Below are 23,994 nucleotides of genomic sequence, written 5' to 3' on the forward strand. Positions count from 1 at the left end.
CTGACAGCAACTGAATAAAATACAATTTTAGAGCCGTACGCGTTTCGCCTTTATTTTCTGCAAGGCATCGTTAGTGGCAGGTTGCGTGGACAATTTCTTACATATTACGCTCCTGTTGCATTTTTGGTGTTGTTCTTCTTGTTATGATCGCTAATTTGCGGTTTTTTCGACATTTCAAAGCACTATGCACTGAACGCTTGTTTTAACATTTGAGCTTGTTGGGAACGTCGTAGAGTGGTCACACCACCCCCTGTACCTTTTAGCTTAGGGGCGCGAGTCTTACGCTGATTCCATCGCCTAGGCGCCGGTGGACATTTTTGAACAGAGTGCCGCACCTTCTTGCACCTCTGGCATTGTGATTTCGTACAGAAACATCGAATGTGGCATTAAAACAAGCGTTCAGTGCATAGTGCTGTGGAATGTCGAAATAACCGCAAATTAGCGATCATAAGAAGAAGAACAACACCAAAAATGCAACAGGAGCGTAATATGTAAGAAATTGTCCACGCAACCTGCCACTGATGATGCCTTGCAGAAAATAAAGGCGAAACGCGTATGGCACTAAAATTGTGTTTTATTCAGTTGCTGTCAGACGGTCCATAAGTAAAAATTATCAATATACCGTAAAATTACACGCAACTGAGGAAGACAGGACTACAAAAGTTGAAGATCACAGTGCTACTCCGGTTCGTCGATGAAGAAAGTTCCCATGTTTCTCCAGGTACGCCAAATCCAGTTGAAGTTAGTCATTGGCTGTTAGGTCCCGTACAACTACCAAATTCCGGGTATGTTGGTGTCTGCGTTTTATCCGCTGCTTCTGATGGAAAGTGATATTAAGAGTGGGCAATTTAGCGACAGCGGTAAAGTTTGACTGCGTGGACGAGTGTTCATAACATCTGGTAATTATCTCTGCGGCCATGTGAACTCTTCTGTTGGCTACGTCTTGCTCATCGTGGAAATGTAGAAGAAAGGCCAATACTTGGTCACAGAGAATGTTGTGATAAATATCCTGGTTCATGGTCACGATAACTTGAATGACAAGAACAACACCCCCAAAACTTCACAGAACAACCCCTGGCATGAAATCATCCTTCACTACTTGAGGTTAAGAGCCGCTATGGTGACTCATCAGAAGACGCTAACCGCATCCATTCTGCTTCTGCTCAATTTGTGAGTTGTCCCGTCCATTGAAAACAGGCCGCATTACGTACCATTGTGACCAATGGATTTTTGTGAGGTACCTGACTTCAAATTTACATCAAACGCTATGACATTCCAACTGTACACTCGGAAATTGGCTGAGAACGAATTTCATTTACTGACAGGGGCATACCTTGTCGTGTTTGAAACGGACTATCATTGACAAATTGTGGCCCTCTTCTTCTGTTCTCTGTTGGGAGTAATTTTGTTACAACCACAATTTTTGCATCTTGTTTCATGGCTTCGAACGGTGCGCTAGTTCTTATAGCCTCGATATCCAACTTTATTCACTGTGTGGTCGTGGGCATGTTCATGCCATCCCGTAACGCCTGTTTGTCAGTCATTACCCAGCGCCAAATGCATATAATCGTCCTACACATACTGCTTATTTCACTGGCAAGACTCACATCAGTGGAAGGGTGACCCCTAGTTCGAATGTTGCACCATCTACAGTGCCCCTAAGCGGCCAGAGTGCTCACTTATGTTGGTCAATAATATTTTGTCCTCTCAGCTTAACATCTGTACATAGCTACTCTGTTAACATTAAATTACGTTAAATGGAAATGTCGTGTGACTAGGGCCTCCCGTCGGGTTGACAGTTCTCCGTGTGCAAGTCTTTCGATTTGATGCCACTTCGGCGACTTGATCGTCAGTGGTGATGATATGATGATGATTAGGACAACGCAACACCCAGTCCGTGAGAGGAGAAAATCTCCGATCCAGCCGGGAATCGAACCCGGGCCCTTAGTATTGACATTCTGTAGCGCTGACCACTCAACTACAGGGGGCGGATTTAAATTGCCTTAAAGAATCTAGAGGTGCTGTCACAAGTACTGTAAGTCATAAGTGAACGTTTGCTACTGTGGCACGATAATTCGAACACCGAAAAACTATTTTTATTTAAATCGTTAACTGTACATAATCTTACATCTTCCGTAATCAAGAAGTAATTGAATTAGGTGCGAAGAACGTTCTTTCAGCGTCGTTCTTTGAAATTAGTTTATTTACGAAGACTGAGAATAATGATTACTGACAGTTTTGTAAGATGTCATAGTTGGAATCACACCTTCAATGCTATCTAAAAGAAGAGACAACAGAAGCTGAAGATCGTTTGGACTTCTACCACGAAACTCAATCTCTGTCGGGTCATTTCTGAAGATAAATCTGTTCAGATTCTCTGAGATATTTTGCAAATAAAATATATTTAACATCTTTTACCATAACCCACATCCTTGTTAGTGAAGCTCCACATTCCGGTTCAAAAATGGTTCAAATGGCTCTGAGCACTATGGGACTCAACTGCTGAGGTCATTAGTCCCCTAGAACTTAGAACTAGTTAAACCTAACTAACCTAAGGACATCACACACATCCATGCCCGAGGCAGGATTCGAACCTGCGACCGTAGCGGTCTCGCGGTTCCAGACTGCAGCGCCAGAACCACGCGGCCACTTCGGCCGGCCCCACATTCCGGTTCACCCAATTTAATTTGGATTTCATGTATACGCTATTTCGTTTTTCATCATACACAAACAACTAAAAACTACAAACACTGGATTTCCTCAATGTTTTGTTAAGGAATCGAACCTTTCCATTTACTCTACCAGTAGGTGGGCTTAGGTAACTTTATATTTCGATCTATTTCTCTTCCCAGCTGTTTATAGTAAATGGCTTTTACCGCTAATGTCTTATTCATCGTTAAATAAAAGGCTATTTAACGTTTAAGTTTCGTGAGTTACATGATTTACCCAACGTCTTCATTGACAACTCGATTTGGTATCTGATAGGATAACAATATGTCTGTAGTGCAGCATTCTATGGTAGTGAAACATGGACTGTGGGAAAACCGGAGCAGAAGAGAATCGAAGCATTTGAGATGTGGCGCTATAGACGAATGTTAAAAATTAGGAGGATTGACAAGGTAAGGAATGAGGAGAATCAAGGCAGAATCAGAGAGGAAAGGAACATGTGAAAAACAATGATAAGGAGAAGGGACATGATGACAGGACATCTGTTAAGATATGAGGGAATGACTTCCATGCTACTAGAGGGAGCTGTAGAGGGCAAAAACTGCTGAGGAAAACAGAGATTAGATTACATCCAGCAAATAATTAAGGACGTAGGTTGCAAGTGCTGCTGTGAGATGAAGAGGTTAGCACAGGAGATGAATTCGTGGCGGGCCGCATCAAACCAGTGAGAAGACTGATGACAAAAAAAAAAAAAAAAAAAAGGATAGCCGTATAGCATCCCGAGGATGGAGCAGCGTGTCGTTGTATGAGCTCTACAAGAAACCGACACTCATGGCATGGACTGCTGCTGTATAGTAAGCTCGCCTATTATGCTAAATGGTGCCCGAAATATTCTTGATACTATTACGGTTATGCGTTACTCTAACCATTCTGTTAGCATCAGTGAGCGATTGGGTTGTGCGTTGCCTTACTAACAGAACATGTCTCCCTCCAGCACGAACACGGAGCCGTGTTTTCAGGCAGGTTACTTCACCTCAACGGGTGTCCGAGGTACTCATACCTTGCCATCGGCGTGACTTTGGTTTGCCCCACGTGCTGTGGATTACGGTGCTATGGCTACTGACTGTTCACTAACATTTAAAGTCGAGCTATTTTTTAAAACTGATTCGTCTGTCTGTAGTTATTATTTGTGATATTCGACTGCAAACACCATAAGTAAGAACTGGGTTGTTTTAAAAATCAGCCTGATGTAAACACAATTAATAAATTTTTTTATTGTATTTACCCATACATATCTAGACACCTATGTGTCATCTTCTGTGGGTGAAATTTTTATTTCTGTTAAGTAAAATATCAAATTTATAACAACTTATATATTGTAGGCCAAAGAATTACAATATGTGCATTTTGCTTTGTTTTCTTTAGACGGTCACCTTAAAATTACATCGCTTTTTATGCGTTTTTTTGGCAGCATGTCACGATGAAGAAGGGCGTGAAATCCGACGTAAAATAATTCAGTTCATTTCTCGATGTAATTTTAAGGTGAGCGTCTAACCAAAACAAAGCAAAATACACATATTGTAATTCTTAGGCTCACAATACATAAATTATTATAAATTTGAAATTGTACTTTACAGAAATAAAATTGTTTCCCACAGAAGATGACACACAGGTGTCGAAACATATCTGGGTAAATATAAAAATAACAAAATTAATTGATTAATTGTGTTTGCATAAGGTTAATTTTCAAAACAATACAATTTTAAATCGCAAAAAGGTAAAAGGATCAAAAGGAGCTTCAAAACTTAGTAAAATGTGTCTATAATGAAGACTTTGCCGCCAAGTGTATTGGAGATCGGAGTCTGTGAATTACTCTGAATCGAGGTGAAAGATGTGACGTGGAGGAGGATGAAGGGGTGAAGTGAACTTCTCTAGACAACTATATACGCAAGACATACCAATTTCTATCTAATGTGTTTTGCAGTTGAGCAGGAAAATAATTACATCTTACGGTTGATAGTGCTTCATTTTCTTGTGATTTATTGTCCTAATGTACTTCTATATTCAACAAACATTAGAATGATCTCGATGTATATCCCAAATAATGAAATCAGTAGCATGGTTTGGATACATGCCGGAAGCGACTGTAGAGGAAGTGATTATGTCGGAAATGACTGAGAGTGACATTCATCGAAACGTCGAAAATTAAACTCAGGGAATGTGATAGACTAATATTTAATTCACGCAAAGAAAAGTTATTACAAAACGAAAACCACGTTGTTGCTGCGTAAGGGTAGCAAACGTCGTGCCTTGAAAACGAGTTTAATCGATTGAAAGTAATATGATGTGATATTGAATCAGGGCACCTACCATATCACGTCTGTTGTTTTGTGAGAGACGCAAAACGGAGGAACTGGAATGAGAGGGAACACTATTGAGCGTAGGTTCGAGACCCCTAAATCGTATCAAGCATCACGTGAAATATATGTATTCTAAACTTAGTTGACGAATTATCTTCACTTTGACTCAAGACATGCAAATATGACTACCTTACGAACCAGAGTGCCATTACACAAGATGTAATTAAAAGTAATATTTGTTTCCTAGCATGACGTCTCTGTAAACTTCCATTTGTGAGCTATGGTACCGGTTATCTCTGATTGGTACGTAAAATACTGCCGCATTTCGTATGATGTCCTCTGTCCTCGGTGTCACTTAAAACTCCTTAAAATCACATTCAATTCTTACAACATGCGGTACATTAGCACGTACAACGCATTCAATGTACTGGATCAGAATACCGACTCCGTTTATAACACTGCCCACAACGGATTCTATAACTTTCGTAAAGATGAAATGAAATACCTTCTACTTACCATTATTCCTACAGCATTTCAGTTCTGGCTATCTGCGGGAAGCGTGCTGAGTGCAAGACTTATTAATTTTTCCCTGTTATCGACGAATCTAAAATTACGCTGCGGCGGCCAGCGTGTCCTCGACCACAGGGACTATTTCACGAATTGGTCAGACCCTTTAAACATTAAGCCCTAAAGAGAGGTCCGGCACGCAAGCAACGATGGCGCCCTAAAGGAGCGCAGAGCCCCGTTGAAAATAAACACGGTTGAACAACCGTCGGCAAACAACCGGGGGAGTCGCTGACCTCTCATTCCTATCCTATGCTGTTTGTAGCCGAACTTCAACTGTAATTTACGTTCAGAAAATTGTTTCTCTGTTAAATAAGCGAAATACTTCAGACCTGGAGGATTTATTTTGCTGTTTTCCCGTTCCCAACTGGTGTTTTATCGCGCCGAGGAAATGCTTTTGTTGGCACAGCTCGACGAAAATTTCAGAGTGGGCGTACAATGCCGTCCCGACTAGAGCAGTGGTCTTTCCAAGAATGACAACTGATGAAAATGATGATGACGAGGATTGTGATTTTAGAGCACTAAGACAGTGATTTGGCGGTCAGAAGTGTCCAGTCTGGGATCCACTGCTCGAAAGGAACGTGACATTTCCACACATGTTTGTGAAGTTATCTTTTAGATTGCGCTGGGAATATGAGAACTGTAACGTTCATGCAACTTCTTTTAAAAAAGGCTATAGGGATGTGTAGAGCCCTGTTCAGCCGAGAAAAAAATCATTTTCCACTTTCTATAAGCGCTAAAAGATAATCCCACAGTTTATGACGAAAATCTACTTAATTCCTTTGTAAATATTTTGAATCATCCAATGTTTCCCACCTAACTCATAAAGGACAATCACATGTCTATGTGGGCCGGCCGCGGTGGTCTAGCGGTTCTGGCGCTGCGGTCTATGTGAACCGGAAAAATATGAAGTTAAAATCTTCTGGGTTATTAGGCCGCGTCATGTTTCTTCCAAAATGATCGACGTTTCGACCACTCTGCTGGGATTTTCCTCAGGATCTTCTGGTGTCCACGACTGCTAGAACACTGTCAGAGACGAGTGTCGCGTCCTTATAAATGGGGAGTTTTCAGGCGTTCGTGTTGGAGAAGTGATAGATTTAACCAATGCTATCACTAACGCCTGAAACTCCCCCTTTATAAGGACGCGACACTCGTCTCTGACAGTGTTCTAGCATTAGTGGAAACCAGAAGATCCTGAGGAAAATCCCAACAGAGGGGTCGAAACGTCGATCATTTTGGAAGAAACATGACGCGGGCTAATAACCCAAAAGATTTTAACTTCAGTGAAACGGCCACGAAAGCCTGCAGAATTACATATATTCACTTCAGAGGCTGGAAAAAAAATCAAACAAAAGTAACTGAAGACGAAATACTTGTTTCTGAACGGATGAAGAAAATACGTTTACTTTGGTGAAGTAGGAAATATGTTACAAAAGATAAGCATATAAATGTCTGGTTTACAGAAACTTGGCGGCACCACATTGTTACTGCGTTTACTTTCTTCATGCTGAATAGTGAAAAAAGGAGTACTGAAATATGTCTTGTTGTAGAGGTAATTCAGGGCTTATGTTACAAATGCTTAATAGCTACTACACTGATCTCTGAAACACATTGTACCAGTAACAAACTAAAGAGTTGGCAACGATCTACAAACAACTGTAAGGTAACTAGATGGCAACAGTTTGATGGAAAACTGCTGTCTCGGGCTGTTCTTCGAGTGGATAAAGCCTGTCGCTGTGACTGGAGCATTGAATGTGGGGAGGGGGGAGAGGAGGGAATGGACAATAGGATGCCCTACCAGATAAAGCCACTTACCAGTTACGATGTATGTTTTAAAGGACGGCTGTCACTCGTTCTCTTCCTCTCCCTTCACCACCCCCTCCATCGACGGGAGGGGGACCTGAAAATAACAGAGCAATCGTGGAATGAGACTATGGAGGGACGTAGCGGGTGCCATGCTACAAATCAATAGAACAAAAGATTTATTTCTTGTTTTGATCAGTGTTACTTCTGGTAACAAGTAGGACACTTTTTCTAAAAATATATCATGTATAATTTTTTTAAAGTTATTTACGCTTTTTGACTGTAAATAGCTATTTATTTCATACAGTCACGATTCAGGCTTTACAGCCATTCTCAAGTGCAAGACGATATGTCACAAAACGTCCGACCTGCCTAAATGATATGTCATCGTCGTAATATCGTACATCTCGTTCCGAAATCAGTCGTCATAAATTTTTATGACGTTTCATATTGCACTTTCAGTTGAGAACGGGTATAAGCCGAAATTATGATTGTGGGAAATAAATGAATAGCAATTTATAATCAAATCGCGGAAATTTATTTACAAAAACTGTGCATGATCGTGGCCCTGTAAGGAGGAGGAATCTCATGAGTGATGTCGGCCTTTATTTTTCGTGATGTAGAAAAATTTCTGCGTAATGGCTTACATTAATATATTTTTCCTCGTTCGTCCCTGCCAGATTGAATAATTATTTTAACAGCCGCATGGTAACTCAGACAAGTGGATTCATATCAACTCTCAATTATTAGTAACTTAAATATCACAATATATGTACCTCCACGGCTATATCGATGAAACGGGGAAATTAATGAAAAGTTACATCAATGAGTATAAATCGTGTAAGAGAATTCCTTCAAGTTTTGTTTAATGTTAGTAGACGTCAGCGTGAGAGCCATTTGTTGCCCTGCACACATCGAGACGATACTCCACTTCTCGCCACGTATTCACCAACATTTCAGCTGTAACTGTGCCAACCACCGCTACAAATCTATCCCATAAATGAATGATCTCTCTCATCTTCTCAATGTACACAACATGTTTTTATGTGGTCCCAAAAGAAAAAGTCCAGGTGGGTTAAGTCTGGGCGGCGTGTAGTACATATTGTTCCTGGTTTGCTCTGCAATGCACTGCATGCACGTCTGGACTGAACTGAGGGAACAGAGGCAGAAAACACCATTGGCGCCGTCTGAAGGTCAAGAAGACCTACCAACTGCAGTGAATCCAATCTTGGAGAGTTAATGAATCAGACATTACAAACTATAATAGCGCGTCACTTTCTACAGATTCTAGGGCACATTAAAACTAGGGAGTTTTTTCTAACACACTAAACTAAATTACTTTTCATTATTATTCTAAGTCGATAACTCTTTGCTGCAATGTAATACTTTTATTTTCTGTCAAAATTATTTCATGCTCCAGGGTTGATTATATTTTACCACACTTTGTAGAAATCAGCTACGTAAGGACGCCACTCAGCTTTCTCTGTCCCGATCATTCGTAGCATTGATTGCTTCTGTCGCGTGGTATCGCTAATTAATTAGCCTGTGCGCGCTGGAATTTCCGGTCGATTACTTGCCATCTTGCGCTCAGTGCTCCACAGGCTCTGCCTGTGTTTCTTCCGGCTTACTGAATAGGATTGGGGATAAGAGGAGTTTGTGGCACAACTTGACCAGAAGAAGGGATCGGTTGGTAGGACATGTTCTGAGGCATCAGGGGATCACCAATTTAGTATTGGAGGGCAGCGTGGAGAGTAAAAATCGTAGGGGGAGACCAAGAAATGAATACACTAAGCAGATTCAGAAGGATGTAGGTTGCAGTAGGTACTGGGAGATGAAGAAGCTTGCACAGGATAGAGTAGCATGGAGAGCTGCATCAAACCAGTCTCTGGACTGAAGACCACAACAACAACACAACGTGAGTACTGAGTTTCACATTCTGGTATATTACTCAGTATCGCCCTAATTACATTTTACAACGTCTTTTGGTTAGTCTGTTTCGCTGCATCTATTTTCCTCCCAACCTGTCATTAATGGCTATTAATGTTCTATTTTTATTTTAGGCCTCCTGTCTTATCGTGATTTTTATGTGAGCTGTTTTTCTGCCTGCTTGCCACAGTATACTACTGCCAATTGAATCTGTTCCGGATTAACCTGCTCTGGATTTTATGTGAAATAATTGTGAGTACTCTTGTCGTTTATTTACTGTATCCTTTTCTAACTTGGAGTATAGACAATATTGTTTATTTTATCTCAGACGTTTCTGCTGAGTTGCATACCTGAGGACGCAGCTGTAAGCTGCGAAATCTATCGTTTCAATAATTTATCATATAACAGCTGTTGCTGTTCTTCGTTTATCAAGATAAAAACCATTTCTGAGTTCGTACTGCTGTAAACTAAAAAGCATTTTGTAAAAACAGACAATATTAGCTCGTAATTTATGGAACCATACATGTGAACAAGACAAGAATCTATATAATGACAGATGGCACACAAGTCTTTTTACCGTACACTGCAAGACCAAATACAATAGGTACAGTTAACACAAATATCTAAAACATGCTAAAATATCAAAGGAAGCTACAGTGAAGCAATAGACACTATGATGATCTTGATTTGGCATGACGAAAGAGATATATGTGTATTTTACGTGGCATACACCCGAAATGTATCATCTTTGAAAATATTCGATGAAACTAATTTGTAAAAAAATTTAAACAGAAATTTATAAAGGATTACAACGAGCCAGTGGGTGTAGTGAACAAATATTACACATTATTTACGTTAGACGTGTGAACTAACGTTATTTATTTTCGTAACGGAAACAGTGCCTCAGCCTTCGATTTTAATCTCAGTCTTATTCCTGCGATATTGTATCACCAAGAAAGGAATCATCAGGAGCTCATCGAGCACTCAAAGAAAATATATTTAAGTTTCGAGAAAAGCGATTTCCAGGTGCTCTTTGATGTTCAATAAAATAAAGACGGCCTGCAACAAGCAACAATAGAAGGTGAATGGAGCTGAGTTAACGCTGTAAGACATATGATGAAGGGCTGTGTGTCGTTCCTTGTTCCGAAATACAGTGTGAATCTGAACTTCACCGACAAAAGTGGGGTGACTGTTCAGGCGTAGTTTCTGAGTTTTTTGGTATAGGGAAACTGGGGTCTCCAGTAGCTCCTTAGAAAGTAATAATGCAATTAATACCTTCCTGTTTGTTACCGCAGTTACCTTTTTTTCTGCGAAAATATTTTCAGAATTGGAAAGACTTCAATATTACACTGAGGTGACAAAAGTCGTGGAATAGCGAAATGCACATAAACAGATGCAGTAGGATCGCGTACACGAAGTATAAAATGAGTATAAAATGACAATGCAATGGAGCTGTCATTTGTATTCACTTGATTCATGTGACTTTCAATGCGAAATGATAGACGTGTAAGACATTTCACTACGGAAATCGTTAGAGACTTCAGTCTCCCGTGACCCATAGCGTCGGAGTGTGCCAAGATACCAAATTCCAGGCAGTACCTGTCATCACGAAACACACTGAGGCCAATGGCCTTTACTAAACGACTGAGGACAGCGGCGTTTGGTTAGAGTTATTAGTGCTAACACACAAGCAACAGTGGATGAAATAACCGCAGATATCAATGTGGGACCTCTCCTGGGCTCGTGACCATACCGGTAGGACCCTAGGCGACTCCCCAATCATATCAGTCGCGAATTCAGTTCGTAAGAGTTGGTGGTAGGGTTCGAGTGTGGCTCCATATCGTGAGTGCTTATTTACATGGAATGAAATGGGTCCTCTGACCCAACTGAACCGATCATTGGCAGTAAATGGTTACGTTCGGCAACTTGGAGGCCATTTGCTGCTATTCAGGGACATCACATTGCGAAACAACGATGACGTTTCACCAGGCCACAGTTGTTCGCTGCTTCACATAGCTCATTCATTGCGGCTAATGACCCCACAAGCGAGGATATATCAGACAGTTCTTCATCATTAACTTTATCCATGTTGCTGTGTGTCATTTGTAACGAACAACCGAAAAGTTCCGAATTCAAGCCTGAGGACTAAAAATAAGGTGGGCATTACCTTTATCAGTGGCAAGTATGACACATTGCACACCGTCGACATTGTCCATGTTATGCAGAAAATGTTATGCAATACAGATACAAAGAAAGGTAAATGGAGATGAGAAATCAAACGTGAACAGGAAATATACTGAAACGACCTACGCAATTTTCTTGGTGGAAATCGTGTATAAATTTTGTATTGCACAGAAAACGCTTCTCGTAATGAGCTTCTTAAGGTGATGCATTATTTATTTATTTATTTAATGTTCTACATGACACTGCAATTTTAGAGTTATGAAAATGAACCCGAAATATCTGTGGAATTTTAGATTAATAAAGATAATACAAATCATACGCTTATCTCAGGTACATTTACTTCCAGATACAAATTTAGAGTGTATCAAGACATAGCATTTTACGGATATAACCCATCTTCTACTATGTGTACACATCTGTATGTTAGGGATACAAATCAGTTAGCCATCTATCATACATACAGATTTTTCAGGGTATTTTTGAAGTCATAATTGACACAGGAGGATTGTCATACAGCTAACAATTTTATTGAACTACAAGAATTATTTTTAAAAAAATGTTGTAAAAGTATGAACTAAGACTTATTTACCGAAGGGCCATCTTCCTAATTTTTCAGTCGTTTGCTGCCTGATAGTGCTTTTCTCTTTGTTAAGTTAGTAAAGACTAATGGCTCGTGGTAGATAAAAATGGTCTCCTTCATTACATATTAGCAGTGCTTCATCGAATACTTTGAACTGCTTATAACAGGCTTTCAGTTTTCTTTGGCATATATTTAAATTAGTTTAGTGAAAGTGGATCTGTAATATTAGTTGTGTTTCTAACGCCACGTTGTCTGCCTGATGCTAAACTTTGGGTTTCCTCTTTCGATTGGTGCACATACCACACCCTACAACTGATAGTTTGTTTACGCCCAACAGTTGGTGACGAAATTCAACCGCGAGAATGCACAGAGAAATCCAACAGCGAGAATTCTAAGAAAATAATGCTTTGTCTGAATGTTCTGAAACTAAAGTACTGCGCTGTGAAATTTGATTAAAGAAAGAATAATTTAATACACTATCTTAGATGATCGCGCTGCATAACGCCGTGCAATATGCTCTCTTAGCTACAGGGCGCTGATAACAAAGCTGTAAAATCCAACTACTGAGATACACAAAGGTGCGATGCCTTCCCTAAAAACATAGTTATCGTTCTTGGTTCATAATTTTTTTAGAAAGCTTTTAATTAAATTGAAAATTAATTGACTCTTGGGACGTGGAGAATGACTATGGATTAAATGAACTCAACAGCAGCGTCATATCGCTTGAATTAATAATATTTACTGAAACTTCAGTAACAGTTAAACTTTCAGTGAGATCAAGTAAATGCAATCTAAGAATTATAAAAATTAAACTTCACCTGTATAATCTATCGCCAAACAAAACTTCAAAATCTAATTCTTAAATCCGTGTCTTACACAGAGTTCGATAAATCCTAACAAGATAAATGAAAAGCAAGAAGATTCCTGATCTTAAAATCTGTCCAACCAAGAATGGCGCTTTACCAAACCGCTGCCGCAAATGAAATAATCTTGACCATTACCCGTAATCCATTCTTCTAAAACAGTGTAATCGTACCCTTTTTCTCTCCGTAATAAATTTCCCATGAATCCATAAAATAGTTCTCAAAAGTTTCTGTTGTTTGCTGCATACTGCTTAGTTTCTGTCGTTTGCTGCATACTGCTTTTAAACCAAGACTCGTCTCTTCACAGCTGACATCTAATCTCAACTGTCATGTCTCCTCTCCTGTCCTCGCCAACAACAGTTAAATCTAGTGGATATCTTCGCAGCATTGTATGGTAGTGAAACATGGACTGTGGCAAAACCGGAACAGAAGAGAATCGAAGCATTTGAGATGTGGTGCTATAGACGAATGTTGAAAATTAGGTGGACTGATAAGGTAAGGAATGAGGAGGTTCTACGCAGAATCGGAGAGGAAAGGAATATGTGGAAAACACTGATAATGGGATGGGACAGGATGATAGGACATCTGTTAAGACGAGGGAATGACTTCCATGGTACTAGAGGGAGCTGTAGAGGGCAAAAACTGTAGAGGAAGACAGAGATTGGAATACGTCAAGCAAATAATTGAGGACGTAGGTTGTAAGTGCTACTCTGAGATGAAGAGGTTAGCACAGGAAAGGAATTCGTGGCGGGACGCATGAAACCAGTCAGTAGACTGATGACCAAAAAAAAAAAAATCTTCGCAGAGCAACGATCAGTTCTAACTCATCTCTTTGTAGCACAGTTTCTCTGCCGAGGATGCGCGCTCATGTCTAAGCAGTTCAAACCTTACGAACGCGATTCCACACATACTAAATAAGAAAAATTCCTACCTAAATGTAACACAAACATCTTTCAAGCTTAATCGTTAAACGTTATCTGGTCGTACTATAACACGTTTTTTTTGTTTTCCTCCTTTTTAGGTTCGTTATCACTCGGTCTCCATTTGCTTGTAAATCCTTCTTTTATTTTAATTTATTGTACTTATACATATTTTCTAGTAGCTCTCTTTGCTAGAATATCAGCTAGTTTATTGATTCACTCCCCCGTATGAGGTTTAATGGCTCCAAAATCTACCTTTCATTTTGCATTTTATTTCTGAAATTAAAAGGTTATGATTCATCAGATTATGTAACGAATTCAGTGTTGTGAAATTCTGAAAAAAATCGAGACAGCTAATATCACTTGTATTCATTTAGGTGACGGTTTTCGAAAGACTATGTTATCATCTTCTGATCTTCAGATTTACAATTTATATAATCTTCGCCATCTGCTCCTTTTGTCGTGTCATAACGCCACAAACGGATGTGTAAAAATAGCGGAACACAATCGATGTTGGCATATCACAATTAGAATAAATCTATATATAAAACATATGATTAATGTGCCGATCCCATCTTTCATGCTCATACCACAGCTGAATACAGTTTTATCCAGCTGTCAGTGTGAATTACCTCAGCTGTCAGTATTCGTTATATCATTCAATGAGATAAACACATTTATAATGGAAGATAATTTTACTTTGTTATTTGAGCATTGAGCGACTTGGAGCTATAACTGATACGTGAGCTTCTTGTTGACAGATATTTCTATCCATGAACACACTTTATCATCTGATTTCCGTCCATTTGTGGATGCTTCAGCAGAATAGTACTTATCTTCTTCCTTGGGAGTTTTTTTACGTGTCACAATTGACCGTGAAATACGCATGTGACCTTAGTCTGAATACTTTAGTCCGCCTCTGTTGATAATACCAGTCCTTCATAAATAGTTCTTAGTAGCTCTGTGCGCAGATCCCAGTTGGGCATAGCTGATATTTACACAGTGAAGCCATACATCTATTTGTTTTGACTGCGTTTGTTGCATGTTTTTTGAGTGTAAACTTACTGTCGATTGTATCACCCAGATATTTTAGATGATCTACCTGCTGAAGTTCTATGTTCTTGGTGTTAATTTACGAAAGAGACTTTTCCTTGTTATGAACATTATAATTGATTTCTGTTCGTTCAATCAGAGTTAAATGTTACTGGACAAGTTCCCTACTAGCTTTTCTGGGTTGCAGATATTCTCAGTTTCAAGAGCATTCTTTCGTTTAGTTCCTGAAATTACTTCATCCACAAAAGGAATTACGAGGGAATGCCCTGAGTAAGGCAAGCTTTCAAATAATGAATTATGTGTAATTATATATTTCATAGAAGTGGACCGTAACAAGAGCTTTGCCGACATTCTCTGGGTGCCTTCCTCTTTTCGAACGTTGTTCCTTGTCAACGTTACGGTTCTGTGGCGAAAGTAGCAGCTTGTAGACTTGTATACATTCCCAAGGAATTCAAACTCACGCAACTTTTATGTACAGTAACACCAGACTGCCAAGCTGCGTCGAAAGCTCTTTCTACATCGAGACTCACCATGATTACACCATTTTGACTGTGAGACTGCTATTTACGAATTTTTGTGATTGTCATTGACGCACAAGTCGTGCCAATTCGTAGGATGAAGCCGTATTTATTTTTATGTAGTTGATTTTCGAAGTAGATGAAATTTGTGATTCAGTTTATCTAAAGTTTCCACGGTATTTTTACTTATTTGGATGAAACACTTTTTGGGCGGAAATAGGTAATTTCTCTGCTGTGTTCTTTTTCAGCCTTCCGTAGTTTTGTAGAGCATCCTCTTTGAAGGCAACGTTTGCAAATTGTTGTAACAAAATGAGGGAATATGGTAAATACTCTAAGTGGAATTATATCATGAATGCCACTTTATCCTGGGGTCTTTTTGAGACCCATATGTCCTAATACTTCACGAATCTTCTCTTGCGTCAAATCATTATGATTTTCTTAGTTCCAGGAGTTGTAATGAAGCGCCTAGCTTCTTCATGTTATTCATTGTATTCGTCTTCTGTATTGGCCGATAGGAGGTAGACTAACATGTTGGGGGGACTGATGACCATAGATGTTAAGTCCCATAGTGCTCAGAGCCACTAACATGTAGTTCACCATATCTTCTAGGTTTAACATCATTGTACAGTTTTCATTTCGAAGAGTAGCCTAGCAGGTTATCTTCCTTACCGTTTCTCACGTTAAAAGGTAAGCTGGACTCCTTCAGTAGTTACCAGATGTGAAACTACAATATCCTTCTCATGACGGTGTCTTCGTTTTGTTTCCTCTACTTAAGATACACCTCTGCACATTGAGTCCTTAAAGATTCACTGTTCTTCGTTCCTTGAAACGATGACCTTGCAACAGTAGGTCTCCCCTGTTGACTGACAATTCGGCTGTCCACCATGGCTCAAGTTGTAATGGATCTTGAAGTTTTTATTGTTATAAACACCTGTGCATATGTGCATATAATTGTTTCGTAATCTGTCACCGATCTGTCGATGTTCGTTTCCTTTTCCATTTACCGACTCAGTTGTGTGTCTCTGTTTTTTTTTTTAAGTCATTCTGACAGTTAAGTCTAAATAATTTTGCTCTAGTTTTTTCTAACGTTCTCTTCAAAAACTATAAGTTCTTCTCCTTGCCTATTTACTTAATATTGCCTAAACGAGTAAAGTTTTGATGTAGTCAGTCGGTTTCTATATTAAAAGCGATAGTTCTCTTATCCGAGACTCTTCGTTCGTCGCTGCATTTCCAGCAATCGATGGTCTTACAAAGAAAGAAACAGAGTTATATCTATTTTCCCAGAACGTCTGTCGACCGTAGTAATATTACTCAGCTCGTTGGTAACACGATAATTAGCAGTGCTATGTTTTTTTATGTCCCTCCCCATGTCATTAGTAGTTTTATCGTTCCACATTGTTGATCGAACATTACAAACCATCCACGAAATCCTCTCAGGTTACCAGCCGAGCGACGTCGTCACCCTGTTGCAAACTTTCAGCGGAATTCGTATTCTTATTCTTAACCTGGTGATCACGAAGTAAATGAAGTTAAGAAATACTTCTACCTAGGCAGCGTAAAAATAATCCATGAAAGACGGAGCAAGGAGGACATAAAAAGCAGAGAACCCGGGCAAAGAGGGCAAGAGAAGTTGGCTAATATCAAATGTTGGTTTTAATTTGAGGAAGAAATTTCTGAGAATGTATCTTTGAAGCACAGCACTGTATGATAGTGAAAATGGATTTTGTGATCCTGGAACAGAAGAGAATAGAAGCATTTGAGATGCGGTGCTAAAGAAGTATGTTAAAAATTAGGTGGGCTGATAAGGTAGGCAGGTTCTCTAAAGAATCGGCAAGGGTAGGAATATGCGGAAAACATCGACAACAATAAAAGACAGAACGATAAGACATGTGGTAAGACGTCATCAGGGACTAACTTCCATGATACTAGAGGAAGACCTAGATGGTAAAAAAAAAAAGATCGTATGGCATTGTTGGCCGGGAGGCTCGATACGTGGAAGTTCGGCCACATGCAAGAGCTCGAGGGTGGCAGCATCAAACCCGAGGACTAAAAAAATGGCTCTGAGCACTATGGGACTTAACATCTATGGTCATCAGTCCCCTAGAACTTAGAACTACTTAAACCTAACTAATCTAAGGACATCACACAACACCCAGTCATCACGAGGCAGAGAAAATCCCAGACCCCGCCGGGAATCGTACCCGGGAACCCGGGCGTGGGAAGCGAGAACGCTACCGCACAACCACGAGCTGCCGACTAAACCAGAGGACTGATGACATAAAACAAAAGAAAGAAATATAATCGCCACAGTCATGTCAACAAACACTTCTACGCTTTCGCTAACAGAGAAACGCAGAAAATATACAAATAAGGTCTAAACAGAAAATTACAGCTGTTTAACTTTGGAAAGTGCATACGCCAACGCAAATATGGTAATATATTGTGCTACACTTGGGAATATTTCTAATTATATTTAATTTTTTGTGAATATATTTCGAAGCGCTCGCTTAGCCATTATCTTTTTCCACAGTTAATAACGATATTTATAAGGATTTATTGGTCTGTTTTTTTTATTATTTATAGGTATTTGAAATAGGGCGTATCCGTTGTGTACCAGGTTTTACAGTAAATTACAGGACGAAAAAGGAAAGAAATGTTTGAATGTTTTCATTATGAAAACATGATAACATTCACAACAAATGTTTACGAGCCAATTCATCATGCACATGACGCACCTGGAAATCACAGTACAGTTTTAACTAATCATTTCTCCGAGAAGCATATTGTTACTGAATAAAATAAGAGTATATGGTTCTGTATTAGCAGTTCATACTACAGTTTCGAAAGTAACACCTGGTGGTCTTCTTCGTTACCTAGATAACTATCCTGTTTGTCTGTGCGTCTTTATACGCAAAGGCAATCACCGAAGAAAAGAGCAAAAACAATTAAAACTAACATCTGACTTAATACTTTTCAGACACTTATACATAGCAGCTTTAAAAGATAGTTCCGAAACAGCGTTTATCCTTAAGAAGTGCTTGAACAGCTTTAGGAATTGAATGTTGACTAAACTCCCGTTTGTGACACACGTACGCTTTAAGACAAAAAAAAAGACGACACAACAATAAGTAATTATCCGAATGGAACTGATATCGGTGGATGTGACAAAGAAATGATTAGAATTTCAGAAAATAATGTAACATTAAAGAGAAATAACTTCACAAACTGAGCAAGCCAATAAAGCATTGGTCCATCTGTGGCCTTATGAATGCAGTTATTCGGCTTGCCACTGATTGACAGAGTTTCTGGATGTCCTCCCGATAATTACCGCGCCAAGTTCTACCCAGCTGGAGCGTTAGTCATCAAAATCCCAAGCTGGTTGGAGAGCTCGCCCATAATATTATAATCGTCATCAGCCTGGGAACGATCCGGCGACCTACCTTTCCAGCGTAGGTGTTGGCAGCCACGAAGACAGCAGTAGAAACTCTCACCATGGGCGTGCGGGCTTTGTGTTGCTGAAATTTAAGCTCAGGATGGCTTGCCACGAAGGGCAACAAAACTGGGCGTAGAATATCGTCGCCGTACCGCTGCGGTGTAAGGGTGCCGCGAACGACAACCAAAGTGGTCCTGCTATGGATGCAGACCATCACTCATGGTTATGAGGGCATATGGCGGGCGACAGTCCGGTTGGTGTCCCACCTGTATCCGGGACGTCTCCTGACACGTCTTTGCTGCTCATCGAGGCTCGCTTCGAAGCGGGAGTCATCACAGAAGACAAATCTATTCCAGGCAATGAGATTCCAGGCCGAAGACACGTCAGCTTATCTTCAAGCCTGCCAAACCCTGCGCCGGTTAGGAAGGTCACCCGATCTCTCCGCAGTTCAGAACGTGAGAAACAATTGTCTTGTAAAAAACTGCAAAAATAAATTGCATCTAGAATCTGATTTCTGAGTACATAAGCTCTTTGGTTACTATTTTCGACTTCTCTGTCTCTCTCGTTATGCGACATTAAAGCTACATTTTAGACACTAAATGAAGTTGAAGGGTGTACGTTTCACAGTAGTAGAAAATGAAGCAATTTTTTAATCTCCTTTCCAGTTGCTCTATAGCGTAATCGAATCTAAGTGAAATGAATGCCTGTGACTGTGAGCTACGTTCGCGCTGTGAAGTCACTAGCAGTCGCGCCTGCGGCAACGATGGCAATGTAACGAACTTGTGACGTCACTCCAGCAGTCTTGTTGTAATGTCTCTTGCAGCGGTCTCTCCGTGATATTTTCCGAAATTTTATAAATTATATAACTCAGTACATATCTCGAAATATCTCTTCTTATCTTACCGATTATCAATGCAAAGTAGTTTCAAGCCCAATTATTCCTTGGAGCGTCCATTTACTCCATGGAATAGCTTCTCTGCTATCTACACTCCTGGAAATTGAAATAAGAACACCGTGAATTCATTGTCCCACGAAGGGGAAACTTTATTGACACATTCCTGGGGTCAGATAGATCACATGATCACACTGACAGAACCACAGGCACATAGACACAGGCAACAGAGCATGCACAATGTCGGCATTAGTACAGTGTATATCCACCTTTCGCAGCAATGCAGGCTGCTATTCTCCCATGGAGACGATCGTAGAGATGCTGGATGTAGTCCTGTGGAACGGCTTGCCATGCCATTTCCACCTGGCGCCTCAGTTGCACCAGCGTTCGTGCTGGACGTGCAGACCGCGTGAGACGACGCTTCATCCAGTCCCAAACATGCTCAATGGGGGACAGATCCGGAGATCTTGCTGGCCAGGGTAGTTGACTTACACCTTCTAGAGCGCGTTGGGTGGCACGGGATACATGCGGACGTGCATTGTCCTGTTGGAACAGCAAGTACCCTTGCAGGTCTAGGAATGGTAGAACGATGGGTTCGATGACGGTTTGGATGTACCGTGCACTATTCAGTGTCCCCTCGACGATCACCAGTGGTGTACGGCCAGTGTAGGAGATCGCTCCCCACACCATGATGCCGGGTGTTGGCCCTGTGTGCCTCGGTCGTATGCAGTCCTGATTGTGGCGCTCACCTGCACGGCGCCAAACACGCATACGACCATCATTAGCACCAAGGCAGAAGCGACTCTCATCGCTGAAGACGACACGTCTCCATTCGTCCCTCCATTCACGCCTGTCGCGACACCACTGGAGGCTGGCTGCAAGATGTTGGGGCGTGAGCGGAAGACGGCCTAACGGTGTGCGGGACCGTAGCCCAGCTTCATGGAGACGGTTGCGAATGGTCCTCGCCGATACCCCAGGAGCAACAGTGTCCCTAATTTGCTGGGAAGTGGCGGTGCGGTCCCCTACGGCACTGCGTAGGATCCTACGGTCTTGGCGTGCATCCGTGCGTCGCTGCGGTCCGGTCCCAGGTCGACGGGCACGTGCACCTTCCGCCGACCACTGGCGACAACGTCGATGTACTGTGGAGACCTCACGCCCCACGTGTTGAGCAATTCGGCGGTACGTCCACCTGGCCTCCCGCATGCCCACTATACGCCCTCGCTCAAAGTCCGTCAACTGCACATACGGTTCACGTCCACGCTGTCGCGGCATGCTACCGTGTTAAAGACTGCGATGGAGCTCCGTATGCCACGGCAAACTGGCTGACACTGACGGCGGCGGTGCACAAATGCTGCGCAGCTAGCGCCATTCGACGGCCAACACCGCGGTTCCTGGTGTGTCCGCTGTGCCGTGCATGTGATCATTGCTTGTACAGCCCTCTCGCCGTGTCCGGAGCAAGTATGGTGGGTCTGACACACCGGTGTCAATGTGTTCTTTTTTCCATTTCCAGGAGTGTATGTTTTCTCTTATGAAAAGAATGATGGAATTCTTGCCGATTAGTAGTGAAAGTAGGAGGATGTATATGTACGTATTGTTGAGCTAGTCGCCATCTTGATGAGATTATGTATGAGAAGGAATTTAATACATGAACTAAACTAAAGTAAGTGTGTTCGCGTATTATTTAACTGATTATTATTGACAGTGTCTGCTTACTACGCTGTGTTGCACGGGATCAGGGGGGAACGTCTGATTTACACTGGACGAACCTGCCGTTTTGTATGCTCAAGATATCCAGTTACTTTAAATAAATAGGCTGACACGGTCTTACCAGCAGATCTCCGGTCTTTCCCATGTGATCACCGAAAGTTAATAATTATTACAAATGTTTTCAGGAGATCGACTGATAATTTTCGTCGCACCGAGACTTCGAAATGGCTTCACTGCCGTATGGAATTTAAGCTAAGCTCAATTTAATCAGGATAGAACAGTATTGAACTGTGTGAATGTGATAAGCCTGCTTTGTGAATGAAAATTCCCTTAACATACCCATGATTTTACTATCCTGATCAGTGAAGCTAAATGAGGCCGGTGTGAGAGAGGTTTTTAAATTTTAGATCCCACAAAAAAAAAAAAATATTAAATTGTCAAATGTTCAAATGTGTGTGAATTCCTAAGGGATCAAACTGCTGAGGTCATGGGTCCCTAGACATATACACTACTTAAACTAATTTATTCTAATAACAACACACACACACACCCATGCCCGAGGGAGGACTCGAACCTCCTACGGGAGTCGCGGCGCAATCCTTGACATAGCGCCTCTAACCGCGCGTCCACAGAGCGCGGCTAGTCTTGTCCACCGCACTTCGGGAACGCCCAGCTGTGTACAGGGAAAACGGCAAATCAATATTTAATTGAAAAGGTACGCACTGAAGGACTTAATTTTGCCGTGTGGTATTAGGAAATTGAGTGTATTGAAACGAGCAATCAACAATTATTAAACTCGTCTGAAATAGTCATTTCCTCACGTGCTGTGACGTACTTCCACGGCCTGTATTTTTCGTAGGGCTGGCCGGCGTGGCCAAGCGGTTCTAGGCGCTACAGTCAGGAACCACGAGGTTGCTACGGTCGCAGGTTCGAATCCTGCCTCGGGCATGGATGTGTGTGATGTCCTTAGGTTGGTTAGATTTAAGTAGTTCTAAGTTATAGGTGACTGATGACCTCAGAAGTTAAGTCCCATAGTGCTCAGAGCCATTTGAACCATTTTTAGTAGGCCTCGCAGTCGCACGGCTCTAACACAGGCGCGGGTTCCCTCTCGTCGCAGCACGGCGGGCACAGACGCTCTGGCCTGGCAAGGCAGATTACTGTTATTGGCGCGTAGCACATCTTCGCAGCTAGTCTGGCACCGGCGCGTGTGTGTGTCCCCAGTCCGTCCCGTGTGCACTCCCGGACAGACGCAGACGTACGGCGTGGCACGACAGGAGACGGCGCGCGTGTCCTGCGAGGTGGAGTCGAACCCCGGCGACGGGCTGAGCTTCAGCTGGCGCTTCAACAACTCGGTGGAGGCGGCGGACATCCCGGCGTCGCTGGTGGCGGTGGAGCGCGTGCGCAGCGCCGCCCTCTACACGCCGCACAGCGAGCTCGACTACGGCTCGCTGCTCTGCTGGGCCAAGAACGACGTCGGCGACCAGCAGGTGCCCTGCGTGTTCCACATCGTGCCCGCAGGTCAGTCTCTCGCCTTCCCTGCAAACGCTATGTGGGCTTCGACAGTCTTCGCAAACAAATAAAGCCACTGTGCTTTGTGTCTTCAATCCGAGGACTGGTCTGATGGACCTCTCCACGCTTGTCTACGCTATGTAAGCCTCTTCATCGCTGCATTGCCACTGTAATCTACATCAAATTGAACCTGCTTGCGTTAATCAAGCCATAATCTTCTTCTATGACTTCAAGCCGCCACGCTTGAACTATTAACAAACTGACGGTTCCTTGATGACAATATGTGCCGTATAAATTCGGTTCAGTAGGGTAGCACATCCTCGGATAAAATTACGGCATTGCAGTAACAATGAGTAGGGATATATTGCCTAGCATTACAAGGCTAGATCATTCAACCTTCCAGACCCTTGCAACTGCTGGAAACGCTGATGCCCCTCTTCAGGAACTGGCCTCATCTCAGATGTTTCAGTTACCGCCGAGATAGAGTTCCACGTATGGTATAAATATTAGTATGTTGAAAGGATGCAGTTCGTCTGCGGGTTGTTTGTGGTTGAAGGGGATGAGGTGACAGAGAACAGACCTTATAAAAGCTATTCTAAATCCATAAAGCAAATTTTTACAAATGGTCGAGTATTCTCAGTTTAGTATATTGAGCTAAGAAATAAATGAACGGGAGCGGAAATTTAATTTTGTACTGTTACAAACATCTTACCAAACTTATAATTTAGTTCAACAACTAAAACTCTCAGATACTGGTCACATAATAGACCGTCGTCTTTCAGTGCAATAATAAGAGTACTGGTTGGTCAGATGGTCACGGATATTTGTATTGAAGCTCGATTGTACGTCCCAGCACCTGCTCTTGTTGTTTGAGGTGTATCACTCTATTTTGGGAGAGTGGGAGGTAACGCAAATTCGTATCAAATCAACGCGTGTTCGTCTACAATTCTCTCTAGCCTCAGAGTAGTTTTTATTCATTTTCCAGTCTCGTTTAGGCAAAAGTTGGCATGGTAAC

The 23,994-nt window shown here is 41.6% G+C and overlaps 1 protein-coding gene across 1 annotated transcript in view; it reads left to right on the forward strand.

The window, feature by feature from the left end:
* Positions 1-23,994, forward strand: part of LOC126188498 (nephrin-like) — a gene marked incomplete at its 3' end in the record, with an annotated part of 468,003 nt that overhangs the window by 412,848 nt on the left and 31,161 nt on the right. The window contains exon 10 of the mRNA XM_049930102.1: positions 22,692-22,988. Coding sequence (XP_049786059.1) covers positions 22,692-22,988 — 297 coding nt within the window. The remainder of the gene's footprint in view (positions 1-22,691; positions 22,989-23,994) is intronic.

Source organism: Schistocerca cancellata, chromosome 5 (assembly GCF_023864275.1).
Source record: "Schistocerca cancellata isolate TAMUIC-IGC-003103 chromosome 5, iqSchCanc2.1, whole genome shotgun sequence".
NCBI classification, from domain to species: Eukaryota; Metazoa; Arthropoda; class Insecta; order Orthoptera; family Acrididae; genus Schistocerca; species Schistocerca cancellata.